The sequence below is a fragment of the Rhinopithecus roxellana genome, chromosome 8 (assembly GCF_007565055.1).
Source record: "Rhinopithecus roxellana isolate Shanxi Qingling chromosome 8, ASM756505v1, whole genome shotgun sequence".
In the NCBI taxonomy this organism is placed as follows: Eukaryota; Metazoa; Chordata; class Mammalia; order Primates; family Cercopithecidae; genus Rhinopithecus; species Rhinopithecus roxellana.
Window position 1 is genome coordinate 31,480,127 of NC_044556.1, and position 20,493 is coordinate 31,500,619.

Consider the following 20,493-nt stretch of genomic DNA (forward strand, 5'->3'; position numbering starts at 1 on the left):
TTCACCTACACAGATCTTGCCAAATGGGTGTAGTTTTCAACCAAAACAGACATCTTTAGGTCTTGGGGGAAGTTTTTATCTGTAAGTCTAGATCCCTGTTTTTCCACTTGCATTTTTTATTCCTCTTCCCCACTCTGCTTCTATCAACAGCAACCTTTCTTAGTCTAAATCTCTGGCTCCCTTTACTGGTCCAGCAGTTGGGCAAGGGTTTGAATGGCAAGGTGGTTCTAGTAAAACTGCATAGGAGTGTTTTGATCAACTCTATGTAAGCTGATTTTTATCCAGAGTGATGTTATAAAAGCATTAGGTTGGGAGTCTGAATTCTTGGAATCTATTTTCCTTCTGCCACTGATTTCTCAATGTGCCCCATTGACTGAGAAGTGAGTTTTTTCTTCTTTCCTTCCTTCCTTCCTTCCTTCCTTCCTTCCTTCCTTCCTTCCTTCCTTCCTTCCTTCCTTCCTTCCTTCCTTCCTTCCTCTCTCTCTCTCTCTCTTTCTTTCTTTTTCTTTCTTTTTTCCTGAAATGGAGTTTCCCTCTTCTTGCCCAAGCTGGAGTGCAATGGCACAATCTCAGCTCACTGCAACCTCTGCCTTCCCGGTTCGAGTGATTCTCCTGCCTCAGCCTCCTGAGTAACTAGGATTACAGGCGCCCACCACCACGCCCGGCTAATTTTTTCCATTTTTAGTAGAGACAGGGTTTCACCATCTTGGCCAGTCTGGTCTTGAGCTCCTGACCTCAGATGATCCACCTGCCTTGGCCTCCCAAAGTGTTGGGATTACAGGCGTGAGCCACCTCACCTGACCAGTGAGTTTTTACTATGAGGAACATGGTCAACTTGTTGACAACTTCACCATCTTGGGGTACAAAGAGAGTCATGTTTCTCTGAGACTTGACTCTTCCAGAATACAGGGTCAGTGAGAGACTGGGAGAATGCAGGGAGACTCTGATGATAGCCTATGATAGACTGTGTGTGCAGGGAGTGACAGAAGGTCCATGCATTTACAAATATATTCTGAGTGCCTGTCAGTTGCCGGTGTCCATTCAGTACCGAAACCCTCAGGAGAAATGTTTTAGTTTATAAAACAGATCCCAGTGAGAACATTGTACTCCTGGAGGCAGGGGGCAGGGTGGGAGGATATTGAAAGGAGGAGGCAGGTGCAGAAAGAGTAGTTGGAGCCCCTGAGATAAACTTTATCTTCTTCCAGTTTTGCCCAGGGCCAATCCTACTTAAGTCACTTTTCACTCCCTCAACCAAACATAGAGGCCCATCTTCCAAACTTGACTGGCATCCAATTTAAACACCTTGATGAAACCCAAGCTGGGAAAGGAGGTCAGTCTCAGCATCTTGATTAATCATTTATTAAAACCACCTTAACAGAGATCAGTGTGTAAACAGCTGAGCCATTTTTGCTAAATCCCAGAGCTAGGATGTCAGGTTGGGCAAATATTTGACAAGCAGAGAAAGGTCTTGGTGCAGAATGCATTTTCTAACACATAACTTGTACTTTTCTAGACCTAGGAATTGGCACCTCCCCATGTTTTCAGCCTCTCTCCCTCCCCACATTGTTCCTGGCCAAGTCAGTCAAAAGCAGGAGTCCACGGGTCCCTCTGTGCTGAATTATGCATCTTGCTCTAGGTAGAGAGAAACATCTCTTTTTTTCAAATTTTAAAAAGAATTTTTAAATTCAAAACAAGTTAAACCCACTGCTTTGAAGAGAGAGTCAAGCACAATGGCTCATGCCTATAATCTCAGCACTTTGGGAGGCTGAGGCCGGAGAATTGCTCGAAGCCAAGAGCTCAAGACCAGCTTGGGCAACATAGCGAGACTCTGTCTCTACCAAAAGAAAAAAAGAAAAAAAAAAGAAAGAGAGAGAGAAAAAAGAAAACAAACCCATGTGATGGGAAGAATAAACAAATAAATAAATAAATAAATAATGAATAGAGATTCATAGACGTAGTTCCCGCTATCCAGATGTTCAAGGGTTAGCACAGAGCTAACACAGACTTGAGGAGAACATTCAGACAGTAGAAGAAAACTGATAGTTCACATTTTTCTGTTTCTTTCTTTCCCTCCCTCCCTCCCTCCCTCCCTTCCTTCCTTCCTTTCTGAGTCTCTCTCTATTGCCCAGGCTGGAATGCAATGGCATGATCATGGCTCACTGCAGCCTCAACCTCCTGGGCTCATGCGATTCTCCTGCCTCAGCATCAAGTAGCTGGGACTATAGGCCTGCACCACCATGCCTGGCTAATTTTTGTATTTTTTGTGGAGGAAGGGTTTGCCATGTTGCCCAGGCTGGTCTTGAATTCCTGGGCTCAAGAGATCCTAAAGTGTTGGGATTACAGGCATGAGCCACCATGCCCAGCAGTTAACATTTTTCATTAGGTATAAATCAAGAGTTAAAGATAGTGTTGGGCCAGTGCGGGAGGCCGGAGGATCACTTGAGCCCAGGAGTTTCAGGCTGCAGTGAGCTAAGATTGCACCACTGCAGTTCGGCCTCAGCAACAGAACAAGACTCTGTCTCTAAAAAATAGCAACAATAAAATAACAATAAAGAGTCCAGGTGCGGTGGCTCACACCTGTAATCCCAGCACTTTGGGAGGTCAAGGAGGGCACATCACAATACCAGCCTGACCAACATGGAGAAACCCCGTCTCTACCAAAAATACAAAACTAGCCGGGCATGGTGGCTCATGCCTGTAATTCCAGCTACTCGAGAGGCTGAGGCAGGAGAATCGCTTGAACCTGGGAGGCGGAGGTTGTAGTGAGCCAAGATCACACCATTGCACTCCAGCCTGGACGACAAGAGTGAAACTTCATCTTAATAATAATAATAATAATAATAATAATAATAATAGTGTTGGGATGCTTGGGTTGAGGCAAGTGGGAAGAACCTTGTGTGTTAGGTGGAGTCCAAGGAAATTACAAACCTGATTTGTGTAGAATGGTTGCATAAAGAAAAGGAAATTTCCAAGGTGGAAGGCCTTCATTCTAGGCATATATTAGAACATTCATAGAAAGACTTGGAATGAGTATGAAAGCAAAGTCATGTTTTACTTCAACACTTCAGGAGTAGAAAAACCACACCCACGGTCGACACTAAGGGACCTGGAAGATGGTGAACTTTCTGAACCTCCCCAGGTTTCAGGGAACTTGGGTTGGCAGTGGTTAACCTGCAAGAGGCTGTCTCCATCTACCCTCCTTGCTGGTCCTTTGACCAGGCCACTTCTCCATCCCCTGCCCCATGGGGCGGGAGAGGGGGAGCGGCAAACAGTGGTTTCTCATCAGCACCTGGAAGAGGTGCAAAGGGAAGCCTGAGCAGGGTTGGGGAACTGGAAATGACACTATTGAGGCAAGGGGAAGGGTGAGTGTGCAGGATTTTCTACTTCCGGCAATATCTGTATGGCAGTGCACCCAGGGGCTTGGGAGTTACAGGGCCATGAAGAGGCCAGGAGCTCAACTTTCTTATGTAACTCCAAATATTTCTTCTTGCTTTGGCAATTTAGAGAAAGGATCCTCTTCCTGTAGCGTGCGCCCAGCTTGCACAGACAAAGATTATTTCCGCACACACACAGCCTGTGATGCCAACGGACAGGTGGGTAACACAGTCTTGGAACCCCTTAGCCCCAGATGGACTGTCTCCCACTCCCTGAGCTTTGCCACCATTTGGAGCTTCAGTGGTCAATGACATTGGCACCAGTTAAAACTCCACAGGCCTTCAAGGTGATCCTAGGGCTAGGTGGGGTGGGGTCAAAACAAGACCTCTTCATTCATTTTCTGGTCAGAAACTGTTTTTGCGGCATCTGTTTCACAGTTTATGCACGTTATGTTCTGTTTCAAAAACCCACTTCATTCTCTCTTGCTTGGTTTCTTCTATTTGCTGAGTTACTCCGGGCAGAACCCGCCTGTCCGTGCACAATGTCCTCCCAGGGCTCTTCAGGCTCGCCCCCTCGGCACTGCTTTTGTGGACTGGCACTGGGAATGGATTCCTGCCTATGGTTTGACTTGTTCCGTTTCTGTTGCTTCTCTTTCCTCCAGGCTTTCTGCTTCAGAAAAGAACTTTCCCTCCTCCTAGTCCACACTGTCACTGAGTCAGCAAGCACTTTTTGAGGCTGACTGATGTGTCAGACCTGGCACTATAGGCCGGGGAGTCAGAAATGACTAAAACAAGCTCCTGCCCCCAGGGAGCTCACAGTCCTGTATGGGAGGCTGGAGAGAGGAGAAAAACAGGCCCAGTCAAGGCAACCAGAGGGATGTGCAGGGAACTGAGGGAGCCCAGAGGAGGAGCGACCAGGACATGGGGTGGGGGCGGCAGAGAAAGTCTCTCAGAGGTGGCCATTTGTTCATCAGTCAACAAATATTTATCAAGGAGGAACTCCGTGCCAGGCACGGCGCGAGGTGCTAGGTGCTAGGTATGCATCACTTAACAAAACTGAGGGAGCATCTAGCCTTTACAGAGCTTAAGTCTTGCTGGGGAGGGAGTGGAGAGGGAGATAATAGACAACATATGGCTGTATAATATAGCAAATGGTAGTAAGTGGTAGAAAGGAAAAAAATAAACCAGGATTAGAAGAGAGAGAATGACGGAGGGTAGTGCCGCTATTTTAGAAGGGTAGGGATGTCCTCTCTGAGGAGCTGACATTTGAGCAGAGACCTGAAGGAGATGAGGGAGGAACCATGGAGTTTTCCAGGCAGCGGACACAGCAGGAGAGGAGGCGGTGGCTGGGCCTGGTGGGTGGAGAAACAGTGTAAGTGAGCAGGGAAGGGCTTGAGGGTGCACGGAGAAGGATCTGGCTGAGCTGTCTGTAAGCCAGAGATTCTCAAGGGGATAGAACTAGGAGCTGGGAATTCTGTACTCAGCACTAAGCATGATGCTTGGCTCTTAGGTGCATAAATATTTGCTGACTGGGCGGCTGGCTGAATTCTCCTTTTCCTAACTAAGCGTGGGTTAAAGTCTGGTCCTTAACAATGAATATTTTGCATGGTCATGTCTTACCACCACCACCTCCCCCACATATTTGGGGCATCATCCCCTTCCCCAGCAGCCAAGAGAGAATGGCTGTGTCTTGTCAGTTGCACCTTAGACTCAGTTCTGTGGTGTCTGGAATTCTGTATGACGTTGTAAACATTATTTTCATTTTCTTGGTCTCAGCCGACTCACTAATAAAAGGCGGACAATTAATCCTCTTCTCCCTCCTGTGACTGAATGTGGCTGTCTTTCCTCCCTTCTGCCCCATTCTCTTCCCTCTCTGGGCTCACACCAAGGCCCTCTGGGTCAGTAGTGTGCTTGCTGCCTGCAAGCCCGGGTGTCTGCCTCGGTCTGACCCCTGCCAGGGCCTTTAGATGCTGGCTCAGACCAAAGCCTGCGTTCCCGCCTTGCAGCACAGCCAAGGCCCAGCTCAGAGGAGGAGCACTGAAGCGTGTGCTTTCGGGAGTGCGCATGAATATGCATTCCTCAGCCATTCCTTGTAGACTTCTGCTTTGTGCCTCATTCCCGCACTGGTTCTGCTCAGTCTGGTGATTCAGTTTGTCTTCTGAACAGTCTTCTAAAATCAAGGGACACACCTTGAGCTGGCTCCTGTGATTATGTTTCTGACCTTGGCTGTGCCACAGTTGTTTCTCAGGGACCAGGATGGCCCATCCAGTGGGGCCACTGAATGTGCTGCTCCAAGAGCTGGCCCGAGTCAGTTTGCCGGCTCCTGGGACCCTCCTCTCCCTGAGACTCACAGGAGTCAGGTGAGGTTCAAGCCTGGGGCTCTGGCTGCCGCAGCCCTTTGCAGGCAGCAGGCTGAGCTGAGCAGGGGAAGGAGGAGCCCAGGGCTCCCCATCATTAAAGCAGTCTGTGTCCCTCCTTCAGGGCTTGTTTCTTATCTTGAAAAATATAGACAGAGGCCTCATTCATCCTTCTTTTTCACATGTATGGTATCTGCACAGATCATGTTCACCAACCCCTCAGTGCAACCCATAAGGGCACCTTTTTGTGTGTGACTCGATCTAAGGGCCATGTGGGAAGAATGGAGCTGCCCACCTTCACCCCTGATTCAGCCGGAGTCTCCTGTGGGTCATCTCCACTTCTGCACCCAATGCAGGGGTCACGTTTCATTCATCTCTGAGACACCAGATCTGGCACATAGATGCATTAGGCTTTCTGTAAACGTTTACCCAATAAATAAAAGAGCAAAGAATGCATCCCTCAAAAAATAAGTTGGGACATCTCTGCCACCTCCTCAGTCCCCAGGGGGCATCTGAGCCACCTCCACCCTGTGCCTTTCTGTGTTCTGGGATTTTCACCAGCTGCTCTTCCTGTGACCTTGGTAGCAATAAGATTCTACAGTGGAATCGGAGCTTTCTCTAAGACAACTGGTCCCATATTCTCTGTCATAAAGTCTTCATTAGAGCTATTCCTTGTCACCCAGGCAACATTCATTTGGCAGATAGTGACTGAGCACAACCAGGAATCAGGCACTGCACTAGGTGCTTGGGATACATCTGTGACCAACACAAAGTTCCCACCCCGGGGGAGCTCTTATGTGGCCCAGAATCTGGATCTCTGCCCCCAACCCCCATCCTCAAGGCAGAGTCCAAAGACGTCCTAAATCTCACACAGGCTGAGTTGTGCTTAATCCATTTCTGCAGACACAGCTCATGTACAAATGGGCCAAGCCGAAAATCTGTAGCGAGGACCTTGAGGGGGCGGTGAAGCTACCTGCCTCTGGTGAGAAGACCAGCTGCCCACCCTGCAACCCAGGCTTCTTCAAAACCAGCAACAGCACCTGCCAGCCCTGCCCATACGGTTCCTACTCCAATGGCTCAGGTAACCTCCTCACCACCCCACTCCCTGCAGCACACCCATCCCCACATCGACTGTGTGGGTGGGCTGCGTGGGCACTCAGAGTGGCCAGCTGAATGCAGACCCCGCCCTTCCAAGGGAGGCAGTAAGGACCAGGCCACCTCTGAGGACTAAATTCAGAAGAGAGGTCAGGGCTGGCCTCGTCTGCAGGTCAGAGTCAGACTTGAGGCCGCCTTCCTTCCTCCTCACTCCAACTGCAAATGTGATTCAGGCCTGAAAGTGCCCAGTCCTCAAAGCAGAGCTTCCAGCATATGGCAGAGATGCTGACTAGAAGGCTTAAGGGGCTGGGATGACCAGCTCGACACAACCAAAACCTATAAGCCATGCTGCCTTGGGGTGATTGTGTACCTGTTAATATGAATGCATTTAATGATAATATGACAATAATATGAACTACATGTATCAGACTAGAAGGTACAGCTACGTTTTGAAATGAAAATTGGGGTGGGCAAATAGGATGGTTGGCATATTGGAACGAAAGCTCAGTGTTTACATCTTGAGTTAGCTAAATACATTGTCAGAATGTTTTTGAGTCAACTTGATACAACTGCCTGCAGTGGTACTCAGCAGCCAGGCTTGTGGGCTGCCCACTACTGTTGCCACTTGTCTGTGTGGCAGCAGCTCCAGTCAGAGTGACTGCAGCCTTCCCGCTGAATGCATGGATCTTGTGGTTCCCCAGATTGTACCCACTGCCCTGCGGGGACTGAACCTGCTGTGGGATTTGAATACAAATGGTGGAACACACTGCCCACAAACATGGAAACGACCGTTCTCAGTGGGATCAACTTCGAGTACAAGGGCATGACAGGTAATTGCCTCTCCCTGTGCCATGAGCTGTCAGCTCCCTGCACACCCTCAGTTCTTCCAACTTCACATTTCTTCATAATAGTGATGTCAGAAAAATAAGCTAACTATGTCATGCATTCCCTTGAAAGTTCCATTCCTCATGGACATATGTTCTGCCAAGACAGCTTTAGAGGAAGGAACAGAGCTAGAAACATGAGCGTGCACTTCAAAGGTCTTGCTCTGAGAGCTTCAGGGTCTTTGACCAAAGTGGCAGGATAAGTAACATGGTTCCTGTTCAGTGGTGGTTCTGGGTGCCTCAAAAGATAGTGTCAAACCTCCCTTCCAGAGTGTCGTCTGGGTGCACATTTGCCTTGCACCCAAGAGCACAAGGCATTAACTCTTCCCTTTCCTTTTCAGGCTGGGAGGTGGCTAGTGATCACATTTACACAGCTGCTGGAGCCTCAGACAATGACTTCATGATTCTCACTCTGGTTGTGCCAGGATTTAGGTGAGGAATCCAAAGCACAGGGGAGTCCAGGCCAGCTTGGCCATATCCGATTCCCACGTATTTTGGAATCTTGTAGAGGAGAGGGCTTCTGGGGTTGTGTTTCATTTCATTTCAAACGTCAGTTGAGAACAGAGGGCACAGTCATATTTGACCAATGTAACCAAATGCTAATACATTTTTCAAGTTGCTGTCCGTGTTGATTTACCAACCGCTGTCTCATCCTGTATAGCTTCTCCCTCCATTAGCCACATGCTATTCAAATTTTTCCACCACATAGCATCACTTAAGATTAGAAAACATAAAATAAAAAAATGAATAGGATCAGAAATGTCAGTAGACAGTTCATCTTTATTTGGGGCAAGAAGATTGGGAAGGATTGTTCTTATATTTGTCCCCATATCCCAGGAAGACCTAGGGCAACAAGAAAATTTGTTTCCCGCTAAACAAACACACAAACACACCTCCTGGCAGTGTGGTGTGGTGGAAGGAACACGACTGGAAGACAGGGCACTTGTGCTTTGCTGCTTACTGGCTGTGCGACCTTGGGAAAAGTCACTTCACCTGTTCAGGCTTTGGGACCCTCATCCATAAAACCAGTGTGTGATTTAGGACTAACTGAGGTTGAGATGGTTTTTCTAGCCCACTGGTTAACACAACTGCATAGAGATAAGCTGAGAACTGGAGGTCCTCAGAATTCAGGAAATGGCTAAAGCCAAAAGGAAAGCCGTGAATGCATTTCCAAGGCCAAAGTGAACTCCTCTGCCCATATGTGCTTTAAGATAAGGGGCAGCCACCGAATATGCTTCCCAAGTGCCAATCTGACGCCTTCATTCCCTCCTTCGAGGTCCCTGCTTCCCATCCCTGGGATGGTGCTCAGTTTGCCTTCCCTTAACACACATTACTCAGAGCTGGCCAGATAAAGCCTGTGTTTGCAAGGCGAGCAAACTTTTTAGACTTTTTGGAATAACACTCAAAAAGTACTTTCCAATTTGCAAATCTCATCACCACAGTAAAGTGCTGCCTCATCCCCACTACCACCCCAGTCTGCCTGGGCATGGCTCTCATTTCCCAAAAGCAGGACCAAACTGAGGACTTTGCTGGATCACAAATTCCGCTCCTTTAACCCCGGCAAATCTCCCCAGTGCTGGAGAGAGAGCTGCTGAGTCAGTGTTGACAATTTACAGTCTTATGATAGAAGTGCTTCTCAAACTTAAATGTGCGCACGAATCGCCTGGGAATCGTATTAACATGCAGATTCCGATTCACTGGGCCTGGGAGGAGCCTGAGGTTCTGCAGTTCTAATAAACTCTGGGAGATGGTCAAGCTGCTGGTCTGTAGACCATATTCTGCTAGTGAGGTGATACAGCATTTGATAAAGGACCACCACATCTGTCATGCATTCAGGTCTCCCTGCAGTGATGGCAGGTAGGTGAGAAAGGTATTTCATCACCTCCATTTCACAGATGAGGAAACTGTGGTTTGGCTAGGTCAAGGTCACATAGCTAGGAGGGCACAATTGGATTTAGTCCACACACTTTCCATCATACTCAGAACCTAACCCTGTCCCCCAGCAGACCCTCTGCTGTTGTCTGGGCTCTTCAGTAAGCACTGCCTGGCCTCTAGAACTGACTTTTAATTTCTGCCCCTGTAGACCTCCGCAGTCGGTGATGGCAGACACAGAGAATAAAGAGGTGGCCAGAATCACATTTGTCTTTGAGACCGTCTGTTCTGTGAACTGTGAGCTCTACTTCATGGTGGTACGTTTTCCTTTCTTTGCCCGCTAGAGGGCCTTCAGGGGAGGGTTACCCCCGTCTGCCCCATTGGTGTGTCCACGTGACTGACACCTCCCTTGTAGTGATTCCACAGAGGAAAGGCCCAGACTGACAGGCAGGGACTTCACAGTTTAACAAGGGTCTCACCAACCGTGATGGCACCTGGGATGGCAGCCACATGGGCACCCACTTCCCCTCTGGCCATCGCACCCTTCTTCACTTCTCTGTCGTGGGTTCAGGGTGTGAATTCTAGGACCAACACTCCTGTGGAGACGTGGAAAGGTTCCAAAGGCAAACAGTCCTATACCTACATCATTGAGGAGAACACGACCACGAGCTTCACCTGGGCCTTCCAGAGGACCACTTTTCATGAGGCAGTAAGTTCCTCCCCTTCCTCAGACCCTCAGCTCCCAGGGGAGACCCTCTGAACCCAGGAGGATTCCTAGCATTAGCTTAAGTGTGAGTCTGAAGTTCAGAATCCAAGGGTTAGAAGGATCTTAGGGAGTCAAGCAGAAAACTGCCTAACCCAGCCCTCTGAGGACCACCTCATCTTGTCTAGATGACTTCCTGGAAAGATGACACTGTAAGAAATAAGCTGGCCCTCCTTGTAGTCCCTGCCCTGATACATGTGGTACCATACTTGTTGTTTTTAATAATAACAACTCTGGTTTTATTTTCTTAACTCAAAGGAATAGAGGCTCATTGCAGAAGACTCAGAAAATAGAAATAAACAAAAATAAGAAATAAAATCAGCCATAATCCTACTACCCAGAGATAAACCAGTTAACATCTGGACCATTTCCTATACACTGTTTCTGTACAAATACATTTTTTTTCTCTTTTACAAGCAGAAGACTTGCTTTTTTCATAAAACAGCATATATTATGTATTTTCCCCATGGGACTTAATATTTTCATATGTCCTATAAATGGTTCAGTCTCATTTTAAAATGACACCAGGCCAGGCGCGGTGGCTCAAGCCTGTAATCCCAGCACTTTGGGAGGCTGAGACGGGCGGATCACGAGGTCAGGAGATCGAGACCATCCTGGCTAACACGGTGAAACCCCCGTCTCTACTAAAAATACAAAAAAACTAGCTGGGCGAGGTGGCGGGCGCCTGTAGTCCCAGCTACTCTGGAGGCTGAGGCAGGAGAATGGCGTAAACCCGGGAGGCGGAGCTTGCAGTGAGCTGAGATCCGGCCACTGCACTCCAGCCCGGGCGACAGAGCAAGACTCCAGTCTCAAAAAAATAAAATAAAATAAAATAAAATAAAATAAAATAAAATAAAATAAAATAAAATAAAATAATAAAATAAAATAATAAAATAAAATAAAATAAAATCACCAAATGCACATGAAGAGCTACTGGTGAGTAAAAAGAGTCAGATGCTTCTAACATTCTTCTTGAGTATCACAGGATGGAAGATTAAGTACCTTGCTCTTTCTAGAGGGCTCAATTGTTGCTGGTGTCTCAGGCCTCTCCCCTCTCCCCTCTTGTCTACTTGTCTTCAGAGCAGGAAGTACACCAATGACGTTGCCAAGATCTACTCCATCAATGTCACCAATGTTATGAATGGTGTGGCCTCCTACTGCCGTCCCTGTGCTCTAGAGGCCTCTGATGTGGGCTCCTCCTGCACCTCTTGTCCTGCTGGTTACTATATTGACCGAGATTCAGGAACCTGCCACTCCTGCCCCCCTAACACCATTCTGAAAGCCCACCAGCCTTACGGTGTCCAGGCCTGTGTGCCCTGTGGTCCAGGGACCAAGAACAACAAGGTACCTGCAGTCTGGCATTTATCCTAAACCTGACCCTCTGCTTGGATGAGCTCAGAAGATGCTGGGTCCTGGGTGGGGTTCTTCAGAGGCTGATACCCAAGTGCTCCCCCAGCATACTCCTAGGTTGGAGTCCTGGAGGACACCCATCCAGGCTGTGACTGTAGAGGGTGAGCAGGGCTTGATTTCCAGGGTCCAGGACTCAGTCACTGACAAGTCTCCTCTTTAGTTGGCAGGTAAGAGAGGTTGGTGACCGTCTGGTCCAGAGGGTTATTTGGCAGATGTGCAGAGACCTAGAGGGAAGGAACAGTGGGGTGGGGCCTGTGGCTTATATTCAGCATCGTTCAATCCATCCTGTTATTATGGAAATCTGCCCCTTCTTTGGGAAGATAGAAACCCAGCCATTGCTGGGACATATGATAAGTGGCATTGCTGTCTTCTATCCCAGTGGCTTCTCAGCTTTACAAGTATAAGGATTCCTTTCCTAAGTGGGAAAAGGCTGCCTGCAGTGGCTCACACCTGTCATCCCAACACTTTGGGAGCCTGAGGTGGGAAGATCACTTGAGCCCCGGGGTTCAAGGTTGTCATGAGCCATGATTGTGCCACTGCACTCCAGCCTGCGTGACAGAGCAAGACCCTGTCTCTAATTTACAAAATAAAATTTTAAAAGCACCTTAAAAAACTAATAAATAAATAAAGTAGGGAGCAGTGTTGTTGCCCCCATGTACTTTCTGCATCTGAGAAGTACTTAGACTAAAAGCTCTCAGTTATTAATCGATGCTTTTAAATGAATTTATATTTTACTGATCACAACTACATGCACATACATCTGTAAGGCACTATCAATATGTACTCTGCAAACGTTGCCTAGTTCATCTGCGCAATGAAGTGCAGCGATTCTACAGACCCCTCGCAACCTCTTTCCAGTACCCTGGACTTTTGCTACAACCTTCCTTCCCTGGAGCTCCCTCTGCTGCTGTGGGAGGGAATGACAATTGTGTGCGGCTGCCGCTGAATGGTGACCCTAAAACAGAGCAATGAACGGGTTTATGGGAAGAAAAGCCCCTTTCGGAGTTCAGTTTCCTACAGAGAACCTGAGAAACAGGAAGCAGAGTTCAGTGAGTTTTACACTGTGAGGGGGTGAGGAGGGAGCAAGAAAAATTTCTCTTCTTCCATCTCAGATACCCTTTTCTGGTTAGTACCTCATTGTCTTCTGCTGGAAAGTAAAAAGGATCCTCGTGTCTTGAGAGGCTTCTATAATCTAGACACAGGAATAAGGCTATAGAATTTGACCAAACTCCCTTCTGAACAATAACAGGTTTGGGTTTGTCCATCACATATGTGCTAATAACTGAATGGCAAATGTACATAAATCCCCTAGTGCCTGTTTTACTTCCTTTGCTAGTCACCCCTAAACCTTTCTTCCTCCTCTTGACCCCATTTGGGCGGGACCAGACTGGGGAGAAAACTGCTATTCTCGGCTGCGGCCCCTCAAGGCCCTGCCTGACCAGTGGGCCTGACCCGTCCCTCTCCCCATCAGATCCACTCTCTGTGCTACAACGATTGCATCTTCTCACGCAACACTCCGACCAGGACTTTCAACTACAACTTCTCCGCTTTGGCAAACACTGTCACTCTTGCTGGAGGGCCAAGCTTCACTTCCAAAGGGCTGAAATACTTCCATCACTTTACCCTCAGTCTCTGTGGAAACCAGGTAAGGTATACCAGTTGACAGGGTGAGAACTGAATGGGGGAGGCCCATAGATCAAAGGCCAGAGACAGACACAGGAGAAAATCAGAAATTCTTCAGGCAGCAGGGGGTTGAGGAGCTTCAAAGGTTTTTAAATATTATTCTCCCTGAGGACTTTTTTCCCTCAGGTTAAATAATCAGGATTATAAACACTTAAGAAAATATAGATGTTTAAAATAATGTGTTCTTGCTGGGTGCTGGGTGCGGTGGCTTACGCCTGTAATCCCAGCACTTTGGGAGGCCGAAGTGGGCGGATCACCTGAGGTGGGGAGTTTGAGACTGGCCTGACCAATATGGAGAAACCCCGTCTCTACTAAAAATACTAAAAAATTAGCCAGGCGTGGTGGCGCATGCCTGTAATCCCAGCTACTCGGGAGTCTGAGGCAGGAGAATCACTTGAACCTGGGAAGTGGAGGTTGCAGTGAGCTGAGATGGCGCCATTGTACTCTAGCCTGGGCAAAAAGACTGAAACTTCGTCTCAAAAAATAAATAAATAAAATAAAATAAAATAAGGTTTTCTTTTACTCTTACCTGACCTTTATTTCCTCAGAATGAGTCTATTTAAAAATATGCAGGAGGAAGGCCGGGCGTAGTGGCTCATGCCTGTAATCCCAGCATTTGGGAGGCCGAGACGGGCGGATCACGAGGTCAGGAGATCGAGACCATCCTGGCTAACACGGTGAAACCCCGTCTCTACTAAAAATACAAAAAATTATCTGGGCATTGTGGTGGGCACCTGTAGTCCAGCTGCTTGGGAGGCTGAGGCAGGACAATGGCATAAACCCGGGAGGCGGAGCGTGCAGTGAGTCGAGATCACGCCAGTGCACTCCAGCCTGGGCGACAGAGTGAGACTCCGTCTCAAAAAACAAAACAAAAACAATACAAAACAAAACAAACAGACGAAAACCCAGAAATACGCAGGAGGAAAGGTTTTTTTCCCTTTCTTGAAAAAGCAGTCTTCAGCAATCACTGCATTTGTTGCTTGTTTCCTAGGGGCTGGATAAAATCAGCTGTTTCTAGTTCATCCACATGTCTCTTTGCTGACAGCATGAAAGCAAGTAAAATGAAATGCTTTATAAGGAAAGATTGTCACCATCAGCCATTTCATGCTGCTGCAAATATTTCAGATCCAAAATTCAAAGGCAGAAAAGCAAAGGTTAATCCCACCACTGCACTTGACTAAACTGCAAGCAAGCCACGATTAGCAGTTGGAAAGTTCATTTCAAATGTTACGAAATAGGCTCGGCACAGTGACTCAAGCCTGTAATCCCAGCAATTTGGAAGCCAAGGCAGGCGGATCACCTGAGGTTAGGAGTTCGAGACCAGCCTGGCCAACATGGTGAAACCCTGTTTCTACTAAAAATAGAAAAATTAGCCGGGCATGGTGGCACACGTGTGTAGTCCCAGCTACTCGGGAGGCTGAGGCAGGAGAATTACTTGAACCCAGGGGGCAGTGGTTGCAGTGAGCCGAGATCATGCCACTGCACTCCAGCCTGGGCAACACAGCAAGACTCCATCTAAAAAAAGTTACAATATAAAGTGCATCTTGAGCATCTCGTCTTTGACTCTGTTGGTGGTAAGGCCTTCACATCATAGAGCTCTGACCCATCTTCTGCAGCATGCAAAGAAGTTGATGGGTGTTTAGAGAATGTGTCAAGAAAGAAACTAATCTGTGAAAGATTGGAGATAGGCATCTCTATCTTGTTTTCAGAAGTCTTCGAAGCAGTTAAAATGAAGCCTCAGAAATAACAGGTCATGATCACTTAGGAAATAAGACTGAATAAAGCAGGCTCCATGTAGCAAAAGAGTCAGCGAATTATGGAGAGCAACGAAGGTGGTGATTTGGGGAAATGGTGTATTTTTTTCTTTTTTTTTTTTTTTTTGAGACGGAGTCTCGCTCTGTCGCCCGGGCTGGAGTGCAGTGGCCGGATCTCAGCTCACTGCAAGCTCCGCCTCTCGGGTTCCCGCCATTCTCCTGCCTCAGCCTCCCAAGTAGCTGGGACTACAGGCGCCCGCTACCTCGCCCGGCTAGTTTTTTGTATTTTTTTTTTTAGTAGAGACGGGGTTTCACCGTGTTAGCCAGGATGGTCTCGACCTCCTGACCTCGTGATCCTCCCGTCTCGGCCTCCCAAAGTGCTGGGATTACAGGCTTGAGCCACCGCGCCCGGCCCATGGTGTATTTTTTTCTCTATTCCTTTCCTGTTTAGAAATGCTTATAGTGTACTGCCACACTACAGATCCTTAGTTCAAAGACAGAAGAACTCTTTATTTTATTGTAATGTAAAGGTTTCCTTCAGTTTTGAAGCTCATCTACTTCTTATAATCTAGAGGAAAAAAAAAAAGGCTGAGACACCAGATTTAGCACTTTTTTTTTTTTTCTTTTTTTTGAGGCGGAGTCTTACTCTGTCGCCAGGCTAGAGTGCAGTGGCACAATCTCCGCTCACTGCAACCTCCGCCTCCCGGGTTCAAGCGATTCTCCTGTCTCAGCCTCCCAAGTAGCTGGGACTACAGGTGCATGCCACCATGTCCAGCTAATTTTTGTGTTTTTAGTAGAGACAGGGTTTCACCATGTTGACCAGGATGGTCTCAATCTCTTGACCTCATGATCCACCTGCCTCAGCCTCCCAAAGTGCTGGGATTACAAGTGTGAGCCACTGCACCCGGCCAGCACCATTTATAATAAAATGTATAACATTGAAAATGTTGGCTGGGCACAGTGGCTCACCCCTGTAATCCCAACACTCTGAGAGATTGAGGCAGGAGGATTGCTTGAGCTCAGGAAGTCAAGGCTTTAGTGAACTATGATTGCACCATTGCCTGGGCAATAGATCAAGACCCTGTCTCAAAACAAAACAAAACAAAACAAAACAAAAAAATCAAATCTGTCTCGTCATTAGACCTGGGATGAATCATTCCCCTGGAACATAGCATTGGAACGCTGAAAATTTAGATGTAAAAAAGCCTTCCCTATTCCCTTCTGGGAATTCCTCTGTGACCACTCACTTCTTCCCACTTCTTCCTCCCCACTCCCCCACCAGGGCAGGAAAATGTCTGTGTGCACCGACAATGTCACTGACCTCCGGATTCCTGAGGGTGAGTCAGGGTTCTCCAAATCTATCACAGCCTACGTCTGCCAGGCAGTCATCATCCCCCCAGAGGTGACAGGCTACAAGGCTGGGGTTTCCTCACAGCCTGTCAGCCTTGCTGACCGACTTATTGGTGAGTAACTCTGCTGCCTGCCTCAGCCTTGTTTGAGAGAGAGAGAGTGTGTGCATGTGTGTATGTATGTGTAAGAGAGTGTGAGGTTACCAGGCTGGGAGGTAAAAGGCCCCACATGAGGGGCCCAACCTCTTGACCTGTGTTTTCTATTCCACTCTGTGTGCAAAGTGCTCCCGGGGACTCTGACAAACCCTTGTTTCACCCTTTCATAAGTCAATCAGGGATGTGATGAGATGAAGTGAGGTTGGATGTTGACAAGTATTGGAAGAATTCAAGTGGTTGCCAGCTAATGCTACTAGCAAGAACTAATTAGGAGCTCTAATTTGGCAGGGGTGACAACAAATATGACTCTGGATGGAATCACCTCCCCCGCTGAACTTTTCCACCCGGAGTCCTTGGGAATACCGGACGTGATCTTCTTTTATAGGTGAAGATGAGAGGCTAGGCTATGCAAGTGAAACCTAGGACTCCTCCATAATTTCTGCCGCATCCCTCCCTCTCTAGCCACCTACTGCTTATCAAGCCAGAACATGTCTGAGGTCTAGCAGATCTGCCCAGTCATGATAGCTAAAGGCTGGGAGTTCCTGATCCCAGCTTCTTGGATATTATTGGAGCAGATCTGCCCTTGAGGCAAGGAGAAATATTGGATGATCTGCAGTGGACTTCCCTTCCAGCCTAAGCAGGCTCCAGTGGATGCTAGCCATGACTTTCCTAAATCAGGGCATTTCCCCCTTGACTACATATTGTTGATCCCCACCCTTTCCACGTATAAACCAAGGCCTGTTCACTCCCTGTGTGCCAGGCTAGAGCCCAAGTCCCGACTTCCCCAGCAAGGGAATTGCTCCATGCGGATTTCACTTGGTGGCTGTCCAGGAACACAGCTGAGTGACTCATTCCCCCATGGGGGCTGCCTTTCTCTGCAGGTCCAATGATGTGACCCAGTCCTGCAGTTCTGGGAGATCAACCACCATCCGTGTCAGGTGCAGTCCACAGAAAACTGTCCCTGGAAGTTTGTCGCTGCCAGGGTAAGCCCTGCAAAGGGGTTTGACAAAGTCCAAAATCTCCCTTTCTTGAAGTCATTCCATCCTGAGATCCAGAGATTAGTGAAAAGGAGAAAAAAGAAAAGAGTTTGAGATCCATTAATGGGCTCTTAGGGGCAGAGTCATGGCCCCAGACCCTCAATCTTCATATGGCAAGAATGGGGTAGAAGGAAGAGTGAAAGCTACTCTCATATTCCTGGTCCATTATGGTGGCAGCTGCGTAGCACAGTAACCAACAGCTCGGCTGAGAGCCAGACTGAATCATCTCCTCCACTAACTAGCTATGTTATCATGGCTACATTTCTTACCTTCTTTAGGCCTCTTGTTTCCTTATCTGTAAAAATAGGCATAATGCTAAATTCCCTCAGCGGGTTGTTTTTAGGATGAAATGAGACAAGGAGACTTTAGGACGTTTCGTGATCTCTGGCTATTATGAGGATTAATAAAGGTTTAGGGATCCTAGGAATCTCTCTGCAATGAAAATACCCAGTTCTGAGTTTAATAGCTGAGTGAACTAAATCAAAAAGTTCCAAATGAAGATGACCACAGGACACCCCTCCCCTCCCTGCATAACAGCAACTAACATCTTGACGGGCACTGGCGTCTCGAGGAAGACATTTTGGATATGCTGTGCCTAAACAACTGACTGGGGAGATGGGGAGCAAAGCAGGGCGCCTTGACCCAGTAGTGGTGTCTGAGTGTCAAATCCCTGTTCTTGCCATTGTAAACATCACAATAAAGTGCATAACAGGTATCCATGACCAGAAGCTCATTCCTGAACCCCACCTCAACTCCAATCCCATCACCAGGAAGCTGCATCAAAGTGGCTATTGCAAATGTCACAAGTCTGTGGGGTGGACAGGAACCTCAAAGGGGTTGTTGGGACAGCCATGCTGGAGCTCAGACACCTTACAATAGCTCTCATACGATGTCAGCAAAAACATAAACAGGCAGAGGGTGGAGAGCCCATTGGAGGCCAGGAAGGCCTCTTATCAGTGAAATCAGAGATCAAAACCTGTGTTAAGGACTCGTTGGAAGGATCCTGGTAGGGCTAATGGTTTGGGCAGGGAGAGGGTGAATCAGGCAAGCTATGAGACAACAGGCCTCCAACCAGATCTTCCCCACCAGTCCAGCAAGTGAGAGCTCAGGTCTCTTTTCTGCTTTGCTAGAACATGCTCGGATGGGACCTGTGATGGCTGCAACTTCCACTTCCTGTGGGAGAGTGCGGCTGCTTGCCCGCTCTGCTCAGTGGCTGACTACCACGCTATCGTCAGCAGCTGTGTGGCTGGGATCCAGGTGGGTTTCCCTCTGATCGGGCACTCCCACGACAGAAGGGAATGAGAGATCTGAGTTCCTTGTTTTTCTCCCCAACAGAAGACTACTTACGTGTGGCGAGAACCCAAGCTATGCTTTGGTGGCATTTCTCTGCCTGAGCAGAGAGTCACCATCTGCAAAACCATAGATTTCTGGCTGAAAGTGGGCATCTCTGCAGGCACCTGTACTGCCATCCTGCTCACCGTCTTGACTTGCTACTTTTGGAAAAAGAATCAAAAGTACATGATGCGGTATTGGAGTTTGGGGATGGACAGGGTTGGATTATTGATCAGGGAGAATATCTGAAAGTGTAAATTAATGGGGTTTTCCCTGGAATTGGCTACATACAGACTCTGTGACTCTGGCCAGAGACTTGTTGAACCACTTATCCAGTGCATGGTTTGGTTATCCTGACTCCTGAACAGGGATGGTACCATGTGGCAGTCTATAAATGGATGTTAAATTCTCAAAAGCAAAGAGTATCCTTAATTTGTTATTCTTAACAATACAGAGAATGACATTAAGATTTTGATATTTCTATTAAACTTTGAGATCACAGAAACAGGCTTAAGGAACAAAGATCTCTGAACTGGGAACCAAGATTCCTTCTAGTCCTGCAGCCCTGACACCATTTTACCATGCTTCAGTCTCCTTACCCATGGCATGGGAATAGGACCTGTTTGTAGCCCAACCTCTCTACCTCTTTCCCCCTTATTCCCACATTTTGGGATCTTCTCTTTCCCATCCTCCTGTTTTATAGACTAGAGTACAAGTACTCCAAGCTGGTGATGAATGCTACCCTCAAGGACTGTGACCTGCCAGCAGCTGACAGCTGTGCCATCATGGAAGGCGAGGATGTGGAAGACGACCTCATCTTTACCAGCAAGAAGTCACTCTTTGGGAAGATCAAATCATTTACCTCCAAGGTAGGGGGCCTGGCCAGTGCACTGAGGTCAGCCTGGAGGGCTGGAGGAGACACTGCTCCTCAGACACTGAATGGTCCTGTACCGTTCAGGGATGGGCACCCTGCTCCCCACGCCCCATACAATTCCATTTCCCCACTCTGAAAATCCTGCCTTCTGCCTTCTGTATTTCTACACCAATACTCTTTCCCTCCTGGGGCCCAAGGCTGCTCTTGATCAGGCTGCTTCTCTCTCAACATCTCAACATGTACTCCAGTTAGTGAGCTGCTTGGGCCTTTTCACTGCCAGAAGGAGTACTGAACCATCCATGTTGTAAGAATCATCCCCCACCCCTTTTTTTATTTTCACTGAAAGGGGGAAAAGATGATCTCTGGGATCAATTTCTGATAGAAGTCAGGCTCTCCTTTGACCAGTGGGGGGCGCTGTCCTCCAGGTATCTGGGTCCAGTCCTTTGGGAGCTGAATCATAATTCAGTCTCAGCTGTTCCCCACTGAGCAATTCTGAGCTGGGAGGGCTGGGTGAGTTTGTGTGGGTGGGTGAGTGACTATGAAGCTCATAAAT

The 20,493-nt window shown here is 47.8% G+C and overlaps 1 protein-coding gene across 4 annotated transcripts in view; it reads left to right on the top strand.

Moving 5' to 3' along the window:
- KIAA1324 (KIAA1324 ortholog) overlaps positions 1-20,493 on the top strand; it is an 87,724-nt gene that overhangs the window by 65,414 nt on the left and 1,817 nt on the right. For all 4 annotated transcript variants that reach the window (XM_010355341.2, XM_010355356.2, XM_030937040.1 and 1 more), the window contains 14 exons: positions 3,505-3,593; positions 6,635-6,812; positions 7,528-7,656; positions 8,052-8,142; positions 9,794-9,899; positions 10,154-10,291; positions 11,426-11,689; positions 13,227-13,400; positions 16,475-16,655; positions 16,986-17,082; positions 17,579-17,680; positions 18,865-18,991; positions 19,070-19,248; positions 19,770-19,935. In XM_010355341.2, the coding sequence (XP_010353643.2) occupies positions 3,505-3,593; positions 6,635-6,812; positions 7,528-7,656; positions 8,052-8,142; positions 9,794-9,899; positions 10,154-10,291; positions 11,426-11,689; positions 13,227-13,400; positions 16,475-16,655; positions 16,986-17,082; positions 17,579-17,680; positions 18,865-18,991; positions 19,070-19,248; positions 19,770-19,935 (2,021 nt within the window). The remainder of the gene's footprint in view (positions 1-3,504; positions 3,594-6,634; positions 6,813-7,527; positions 7,657-8,051; positions 8,143-9,793; positions 9,900-10,153; positions 10,292-11,425; positions 11,690-13,226; positions 13,401-16,474; positions 16,656-16,985; positions 17,083-17,578; positions 17,681-18,864; positions 18,992-19,069; positions 19,249-19,769; positions 19,936-20,493) is intronic.